General features: G+C 41.3%; 1 protein-coding gene across 1 annotated transcript; it reads left to right on the top strand.

The window, feature by feature from the left end:
* The first annotated feature begins 919 nt into the window (after nucleotides 1-919).
* LOC147148098 (uncharacterized) lies at nucleotides 920-6,520 on the top strand. The gene is made up of 3 exons (XM_086028974.1): nucleotides 920-992; nucleotides 5,059-5,114; nucleotides 5,200-6,520. The coding sequence occupies exons 2-3, from the start codon at nucleotides 5,072-5,074 to the stop codon at nucleotides 5,826-5,828; spliced, it is 672 nt and encodes a 223-aa protein (XP_085885100.1). The 5' UTR covers nucleotides 920-992; nucleotides 5,059-5,071; the 3' UTR covers nucleotides 5,829-6,520.
* The last annotated feature ends 3,537 nt before the right edge of the window (nucleotides 6,521-10,057 follow it).

Here is a 10,057-nt window from a genome sequence, read left to right as displayed (position 1 = left end):
TATTTATTTTGGTATAGCAATTTATTTTGTCAATAGTTATTGATTACAGCATTGCGCAATCTGTAACTTTCTAGTTTACATGCATTTCCATCAGTTTAATAAAATATAATGGAATTGAATTAATCTCTTCTATTTTCATACAAAGAATGCCTTTAAAAATTGCAAGTGAACCTTTACTTAGTGAGATAAACAAATGTGTGTTGTGAAAAAGTGCATCAAAACAGCTAAATTAAAGATGCCTCAATAAACGCTTTATAATCGAATCATACTCCCTGAATCGGAATCGAATCGTGCTCCCAAAGATTCCCACCTTTACCCCTTAAGTTTTAACAACAATCGTCTCTAATTTTGAACAGCTTCTGAATACTGTGGCAAAGTTGGTTATTGTATGCTTTTTATATTATTTGTGCTGTTTTAGATTTGACTAAGTCGTAGAATTTGAGACTGTTAATTTAATAAATAATGCATTCGTTGTCTCGACTTAATCTTTGCCCGAAGGCAGTAAGTACCCGTAGAGGAGACATACAGACTTTGTTCTCTTTGCAAAGCCACAGTGGCCGTCATCCCGTACACCACCCAAACCCTTGTTGGCAGGCGGATGAATAAAAAAAAAAAACCCTAAATATGTACCCAGTGTTTAAAAACATGTTAGAACTCCAAGTACAAGATTCCAGTGGCGGTGACCTTTTGTGTGCTGTATCCGCTTCAAAGCGACTCCATAACCTGTTGAATTACCGCATGGCAACATGAAGAAGAAATACCTCTTGGCAATACTCACCTAATAGAAACCACCAACTGTAACTGTGTGAAAACAAAAGAAAAAACAATTAAATGCCCCACCTGAACAAGGGCCCCACCTTAATGGTGGCAGCACAAGTGATTTAAGCCCCCGTTAACTACTGTGAGGCGACAGAAGAAACTCTGGAGCAGGACCGACACCAGCACAAGACCTGAGAGAGGCTCCAAGAGCAAACCTGAGTGTGCGTTTACTGGTGAGTACTTTCTCCATCTTGAAGTGTTTTCAGGGAACACGTTAATATTGGACATATTTGGTGTTGTACTTTGTATGATCAAGTGAAAAATATGCATTTGGACTCAGGTCAAAGTGAACATTGCTTCATGCACTTTGGCAAGCTTGTTCCAAAGTATGTTGTAAAGCAGGGCAGGTAGGGGAAGCGAGCCTGCTCCTGCCCATGCAGAGAAAAAAACTAAAACAACATTAAAAAACCCTAATTATGATTACATTTAATTACTTTTCTCCAGTTAGTTCTCTAGTCCGTGTTTGACATTGATTTTCTTTCTCATTCGAATAATGTCGATTATTTCATCATTAAAATAGCTGAATTTTGGTATTTCCTGTTCAAATACATGGGCAAGAAGGGAGGAGCCACTGCGAGAGTCATTGCTCCCTTCATGCCTCAAGCAATCATGCACATATTAATTGACGGAATAATTACCATGACACAAAAGCAGGTACAGAGTGGGGGTTGAGAAAAATAATTTATAAATGTATTTTAGAATATCAAATAAAATGCTGGAGGAGCTTAACTGGGGCTACACAGATTTCTGTCAGAGCTATAGTACCCCATACCTCAGGTGTAGCACCATCCCTGCACAAGAGACATTGTTGTTTCTCATTGTATCAAAAATACACGTTTTCAATTTTGTTTTGTTAACATTTAGTACATACCTTATCCCTATGCATACAAAGTATGCCCTTGTCTGGGACATCTCTAGAGCGTCACAATCTCTCCAAGCCATCATTCATGCTTATGCTAGCGCCGCCCTACCCTGAAAGCTATGACCCAGAAGTGGAAGTCTTTCATTTCATCCTAAAATAACATTGCTTTATTTTGCAAAAAATATTTTTAATTGGGGGTGGAGTTCATCAGTGTCACTGGATGGGTCACACACTTCCTAACAAGATGTATGACATTTACACCATTTTAAATATGGACAAAACATGCATATGTGCAAAATACATACTCTTAACATATTTCAATTTTCAGAATACATTTCTCAGTGTGGGTATAAAAGATACCTCCTTCAACAAAAAAGGGTTTGAACATTGTACAGTGAAAGTTCAACAGTGTAAGACCCGGTGTAAATCCAACTAAGGAATGTCTGCTATCTAGTGGTGAAAGGTGATATTAGAACTTTAAACTGAACAGTGAAACCCTACGGGATATGGACCCGTCCGGCCTGCGAATAGCGAAAATCTATCAATCAATCAATCAAATTTTATTTATATGTCATTTTTCACACATAGGATGCAACTCAAGGTGCTGTACATTAAAAACGTCAAAATACAGCATAAAAAGAGAAACCCGCTCCCGCCTTCCCTCCCTCCCTCGCAGTACACACAAAGACAGACATCCACAAGCACACCTGCACTCACACACCCATACACAAACACACACACATATAACCTTAAAAAGAGACATGATTGACCATTGAAATGCATGCGGCCTGCCCATTACACATCCCTGGTCTAAAATATTTAATTAATGTGTGTGACATTCTTTTGGGTTTAGATTCAAGATTGTATGCAAGCAGAGTTGAGTGTGTGGAGTTTGCAGCGTTCATACTGAAAAAACAAAACACAAGAGGAATTGTACATTGGAATAAAGTATAGATTTTTAATTTGCATCAAAGATTTAAAAATTGTCATCATGCTGAATTTAAAAAAATGCTTTAAACACATTGTGAAAAATAAGCAAGCAACTTTATTTATACAGCACATAATTACAAGTAAATTTAAGAGCATTTAAAAATAAAACAACTTAAGATGTTTAATACAAAATACAGAAATAAAAGATATTTTACTAAAACCGCTTAACTTACAATGCAAGAAAAATAATTGTAAAATTGTATGTAATTAAAAAAAAAAAAAGCTTTGTAAGGGCTCAATTATAGGCATGGGAAAATAAACTCAGTTTTTCACCTGGACTTGATTCACACTTGGGGCTGACTTCATGCTCCCAACAAATAACCCAATTAACCGTTTTATCATTCAATGAATTTTGGCGCCCAAATGGCTAACATTGTAATAAACACAATAAGGGAAACTTGCTCTTGACCCAAATGTTCTTAATAAGAGCAGGGCATTTGACAAAAATTTCCCAGTCCGATTATCGCATTCCGCCTGCATCTGAGGTACCCTTCCGCCATCCATCTATCTGCCTGTTTGTCCAGCCGGAACAAATGGTAATCGCCAATACAAATGAATGAAACGAATACAAAAATCGCCAATAGGCTGGTGTGCCAATCATTTTAAACGGCTTCCGTTTGCATTTCCGTCTACAAACTTTGACCAACTTCCACTCGTACCCCGATTCCTAAATGTTGATTAGCTGCTTTACAGCAGGCAACAACTGTTCAGTCACGAAGGCAGATAAAAATGTTAGCATCAAAGTCTCCATTCTGCTTGATTTTTGTTTTCACAAATATCTCGTTCTCCACATTGTGTGAGAAGCGTGTGAATTTTGTCAAATCTAGCTATGTTCTCCTGCTGATTACTAGAGAACAGAAAGGTTAGAAGGATAGAATTATACTTTTTTAAATGACCACTTGGAACAGATGGGCCACCAGGACCACCAAGGTAGAATTAAACTTTTTTTGTCCCCTGGTTATGTTACGGGTCCCAAAGACTTGGAATCCCGGATGATAAAAATATTTTGGCTGTGTCTAAACACAGGTGAATGTGGACAAGGAGTGAAGACACGAACCAGTTTCGTTCCATCGCAAATTTCGTCTGTTTATTACAGCAAATGAATAAATCGATTCACAAGGGGATTATGCCATTTTATAATTGACAAAATTAGTTTTTTCTTATTCTACAACTTCTCATTTTCAATAGTTATTCGTACATCAGTATTTATACTGGCTTCTGAAATACTCACACGGAGTCAAATTGTTCATACTGTGCTTTCACATCATCAAATAAATGAGCAAGGTAAAAAAAAACATTAAGACTAGTATTACACTGGTAAGGCTTTTTTCTATACACTGACTATCAAACTTATATAATTCACTTGACACTTTTACACAAAACATTCACAACTTTGTATTTTTGACACATTCTGTACAGTGTTCAATCATGTCTGCGTCAACAGCGAGCCTTAATAAGCCTCGTGCACCGCGTGCTTAACGATGACCTCGTTGAGCTTGTTCACACAGGCCGCAAAAGATACTCTACATTGATCATATTCACGTGACAAAGTGTTTAACTTGTCAAACATTGTATTAAAAGTACTTTCTAAACATTACTAACCTGAAAAACACAGGTAAATGTGGACAAGGAGTGAAGACACGAACTGCTTTCTTTCCATTCCAAATTTCCTCTGAAGGGAGGGGGGGTGAGTTCCCCCACTTAACTTGAAACCTGGGCGCAACAACACAAAAAGCAATGGTTCTGTTCTTTGTTTCCTATCCATAGTTATCAAAGTGAATTTGAAAAAATATCTTTTCATTTACATTTCTTGTAAAATAAATTCTGAGTACAAAATGTGCTCTTATTGACAAAATAATTGTGACCACATATTTTTGAGCGTCACAGTTAAACCCCAAAATTCTTGAATAAGTGGCGCTATACTGCCAATAAGAATTTTTTACAAAAAAAAGGGGATTTGGCTTGAAAAATAAATCTGCAAATCGGTGTATGCATGGGTGACAAACCACAAATATCTACTGGGGATCCACTGTGTTCTATAATGCAAGCATTTATGATCAAATCCACGGGGCTCGGTGTGACCGTGGACTTTGCTAGCTTCTTGTTCGTCAATGATAGCAAAATAAATGAGCAATTAGCAACTGAACAAAGATTTTGATTCCCTAAAAAGTCGTGGTTTCAGTCGATACTAGTGTTCTGTCCGACGGCAACGACATGAAGATTGGCAGAGAGTTATCAGCCTCTTCCCAAGGACAGTCCAGGTGCCTCGTGACAAGGCATGGAACCTGGACCCCAACAAACTGACACCGTCCAAGCAGCCAGCTCTCCCATCATGTTTACCTGATGGACGTGATGTACATTTACCGTTCCTTTTCACTGTCTTACAGGACATCAGCCACAATGATCATTATCAAGGTGTTCACTGTTGCCCTTATGCTGATTGGTAAGTCATCAAACTTTCAACTACCAAGTAACAAAGAGTAAGTTGAAGGTCACCATGTAACAAAGTTGTCAACTTTTTATCACAGGAAGCAGCTGTCTTTCTGCTAAGATAAAAAGACAAGTGCCAGTTACTCCAGATGACAATGACTCACCTTCAGGTCCACCACGTATACCTGGACCACCTTCAGGCCCACCATCTCGACCACCTTCAGGCCCACCATCTCGACCACCTTCAGGTCCACCCTCTGGGCCACCTTCAGGCCAACCTTCAGGTCCACCTTCTGGACCACCTTCAGGCCCACCTTCTGGACCACCTTCTGGACCACCTGTAGAACCTGGACCAGAGGGTCCACCAGGACCAGAAGGACCACCTGGACCAGATGGTCCAGAAGGGCCACATGGTCCACCAGGACCACCTGGAGCAGATGGTCATCCAGGACCAGCTGGAGCAGATGGACCACCAGGACCACCTGGAGCAGATGGGCCACCAGGACCACATGGAGCAGATGGGCCACCGGGACCACCTGGAGCACATGGACCACCAGGACTACCTGGACCACCAGGACGTAGTCTACCAGGACCACCTGGACCACCTGGACATCCAGGGCCACCATTACCTTATCCATATGGGCAACCGCTACCTTGGCCACCGGGGCAACCACATTATTACCCACCTGGACCACCACCTTATTGGCCACCTGGGCCATATTATTGACCACCTAGACCACCAACATCTTGGCCACCTGAAACACCCCGCGTGCCACCATCACCACCAGCCGATGAAACCGTTTTTAATCCATCATCTTAACAACCAGGGTCACTTGGACCATCGGTTACTGTGGATGAAAATGACCCACCTTTCCAAGATGGACAACCACTTGGACCACATTTTATTTCCTATCACAATTAGCCACCCAGGCAAATACAAGACACCACTGCAACCACCTGTTATCCTGGATAAAAACCATCCACCTGGAGACCAAAATGTTAACCTGCGCTACCGCTTGTCCCACCTGGACTACAACCAGGAAAACATCTGCCAACACCAATTACTCCAGATGAAAGTAACCCACCTGATCCAGCACCCTGCCAACATGGACCACTACTGTCCCATCTGTTACTCCGGATGAAAACAATAACCCTGGAACATAACCTTTCAAACATTGACCTTGGCCCCCATGTGGACCTACCTGGCCAACACTAGTTACTCCAGATGAAAACGACCCACCTGGACCACCACCTGGGCTATCTGGACATGTCATTGCAGACAAAATAGAAAGTGAATTATTTTTATTCCAAAAGAAAACTTGCCATTAAGCATTCAGTCCTAATAGTAATGGTCATTGTGTGGTTGTTGAGGTGTGAATGCAAGATTCCCATCCTTGCCACCTGCGCTCTATTCGAATAATAAAGATAATTTTTCTTAACAACTTGGTTGCTTGAATGTGACCTCGACTCAGACGTTCTCTCCTTCGTGTTCATTGACACAATCATGTTTCCTGTGTATGTCATCAAATAGCAAATGCCTGCTGACTTCATAATCATAATCATCCATATGTACATCTTTTTCCACTTACCCAACTCAACTCAACTTTATAGAGCAATTTAAAACAACCATTGTTGCACACATAGTGTTAAAATAATAGTAAAAGCCATTAGCCAATGGTGTAGCTCGATATGATAGGAGTGCAAGACAGGGGTCACTGGCTTTGTTCAGCATGCGTTTCACAGTTTGAACATGATGCTCTGCCTCCCCATTGCTCTGAGCAAATCTTGGGCTACTAGTAATGTGCTTGAATCCATACTTGTTTGAAAAATCTCAAATTGTTGACTTGCAAATTGGGACCCATTATCGCTATAGAACAGCTCAGGTATACCATGTCTAGAAAATATAGACTTTAAATGGACTGTCACTTGAATGCACGATCATATCCTCAGATCTAGTAGGCGTTAATTTAGCAATTTCCACATAACGCGAGAAGTAGTCCACTACTGGAAGATAGTTTGAATTGTCAAATGTAAATAAACCTGCTGTCACTTTTTGCCACGGTCTCTCTGGAAGCTCGCTGGGTAACAGCGGCACAACCGGGTTGGCTCGTTCTTTGGTGCATGTTGTGCAATTTGTTACCATCTCTTTCAGTTGGCTACACCACACCGCTTCTCTGGCCCACTCCTTACATCTTGTCTTTCCTTGATGTCCCTCATTAAGGGCTGCCAAAACAGAACTGTGCATCGCTGTGGGAATAACAAGTCTTGAACCTTTTAGTAACAAGCCATCTTGCACGGAAAGCACTTCTTTCTGACCAGTATTGCTTGACTGTACCTGTGAGCCTACTATATAATCTGGCCACTTACTTTGGCAATATGGCATAACTTGTAAACAAACAGCGTCCTCTTTTAGCTGCTCTCTCAAATGTGTCATGTATATGTAACTTGCTGACATGTTCCTGACTAATTCATCAATGTAGATGTTTGTCTCGTCCATGAAATCTTTTTCTGGACATGTGACTGAGGCTACTGGTGCACATGACTATGTGTCAGCTGTGTGTAGAGCTTTGCCTGGTGTGTGTGTGATATCATAGCTGTAACGCATTAGTCTAAGTATGAACCTCTGTATTCTTGGAGGTAGCTCAGTTAGTGCTTGATAACCTAACAGACTAACTAATAGTTTATGATCAGTCTCCCAATCAGGAAGTCTCTGAATCTTTCACACACCCATGTCAGTACCAACGCTTCTTTTTCCACTTGCGTATACCTCTGTTCCATGTCTGTCCAGGAATGTGGACAATAATAGATTATTTAACATTTGTGAGAGAAATCGACAATTACATTAATATCATGTTATCACGCAACCGCTCTCCATTGATCTCCCTCCTTTTGCAGCGGAACCGCTCCAAGTCCGTACGACGACGCGTACGCTGACAGTTTCAGCTCCATACTGAGGTTGTAGAGTGTCACAACTGGAGTCGACGTTAGGTCATCTTTAAGTCGGTCGAACGCCTGTTGTTGTGCCTGGCTCCAAAAGCAACTGATTCATCTTAGACAGGAGGTCCCTCAGTGCTTTGTCCTTTTCAGCCAGCCCTGGGATGAACCTCCCTAGTTGGTTTACCAACCCTAGGAAGCTCCGAAGTTCACTTATGTTAGTTGGTTCTTTCATCTTTTTTACAGCTTTAACTTTATCCGGGTCTGGCCGCACACCCTTTTCAGACAGGATGTGTCCCAAAAACGTAACTTCTGCTCGAATCAGTCCACACTTGTCCATGTTTAGTGTGACACCGGTGTCCTGTAGCTTGCGCAGCATTGCATGAAGTCTAGAGTCGTGTTCCTCTTGGTCTCTTCCCCACACAAGAACATCATCCTTATGACAGACCACACCTCGCAGCCCATCGAGAATCATGGACATTCGCCGCTGGAAATGTTCAGGTGCTGAGGCTATACCATAAGGTAACCTGTTGAAGTGAAAACGTCCAAACTGTGTTATGAACGTGGTGTATTTAGCTGAGTCTGGGGACAACGGGATTTTCCAGAATCCTCGATTCGTGTCCAATTTGCTGAAGACCTGCGAGTAATCTGAGAGTGTGCTCCATAGATGGAAGGATGTATTTTTCTCTGCAGACTGCTTTGTTCAGACAAGTGAGGTCGATGCAAATACGCACAGAGCCATTTTTTGACGGCACTGGGCCCATACCCGAACACCACTCCGTTGGCTCTTCCACCTTCGAAATTACTCCAATTTTTTCCAACTCCTCTTTCACTTTGCCAAGTAAGGGAATGGGAATGCGTTTGGCCGTTGCTAATGAAAATGGCTTTGCATCATGCAAGTCTAAGCATGATGGTGTATGGCTGCTCCTAATGCCTGGACCCAGTTTGGGGTATGACGCAGCCATTTCCTTGTCGATGCTATCTGCTCTAGAAACAAGGTTGAGTTTCAAGCTTGCCGGTCTACTTAACAAATCTACTTATAGGCCCTTTATTACATACACTGGTTCTTGAATCACCTGTGTGCCCATGCACATTGATGCTGTGTATTTGCCTATTACTGAGAGTGCTGTGCCATCCTGGCCAATCAAAGGCCTGTCCGTTTCTGTAAGCACGGTGTCAAGATCAGCAATGATGTGATACATCTGTGCTGAAATAGCTGAGACATCTGCTCTTGTGTCAATCTTGAATCTGACTTTGTGGTTGCTGATTGTCACATCTGCGATCTGTGTTGGCCTGTAATACTCCAAGAAACAATGCTTCGTCTCGTCTTCCTGTACCAGCATCCACCATATGCATAACTTTAGCTGATCTGCACACTATGCTGTAGTGTCCTTTTTTTCCACGTGTGGCATGTCACATCCTTTGCTGAGCACTGGGATTTTTCATGTGATGGGGACTTTCCACACCTAAAACATTGCTGGACTGTTGCAGTTTTTGTCTTTGTGGGTATATTCTTTTGTTCTTTCTTTGGTGTGTACTAAGGCTGCACGATGTTGGAAAAACATGACATTGCGATTTTTGGGGTTGCGATATATTGCAATATATATTGCGATGTTAAAAATAGAATTTTTACCAGATGACTTGAATAGATTTGTTTGGGAATCATTTGGTTAACTCACTATGACATCATGGTATTCATATAATATTGTTTAATCCAGAATAAGGGGGTTCATCTGTGAATGATGATTGCTGTATATAAAAGGGATCACAGAGGTCATGTCTCTGTAACATAATAGATTTAACATTTGTGAGAGAAATCGACAATTACATTAATATCATGTTAAAAGTTTCATTTTTCCTTGAATGTCCTGTGGTGACCGTTTGTTGACCTCACCCACATAGTCTCCATATGCAGTAAAATGTGCCGTGCAAAGTGTCAAACAGGAAGCTGTCAAGAGAAGACGTTTAACCACAGACTGTTGCAAAGTGCAGATAAGAGGAAGTACCGCTTTTGTCATGTGT

This window comes from Filicampus tigris, chromosome 4 (genome assembly GCF_054856515.1).
Source record: "Filicampus tigris isolate MCC_2025a chromosome 4, RoL_Ftig_1.0, whole genome shotgun sequence".
Lineage (NCBI taxonomy): Eukaryota > Metazoa > Chordata > Actinopteri > Syngnathiformes > Syngnathidae > Filicampus > Filicampus tigris.
Note: the sequence above shows the minus strand (reverse complement) of the source record. Positions and strands in the feature narration are given on the sequence as shown.

Coding starts and splice junctions, on each gene's coding strand:
- LOC147148098 (XM_086028974.1), top strand. CDS start 5,072: ATGATCATTATCAAGGTGTTCACTGTTGCCCTTATGCTGATTG. Junction 5,115..5,199: donor TGTTGCCCTTATGCTGATTG/GTAAGTCATCAA, acceptor TTTTTATCACAG/GAAGCAGCTGTCTTTCTGCT.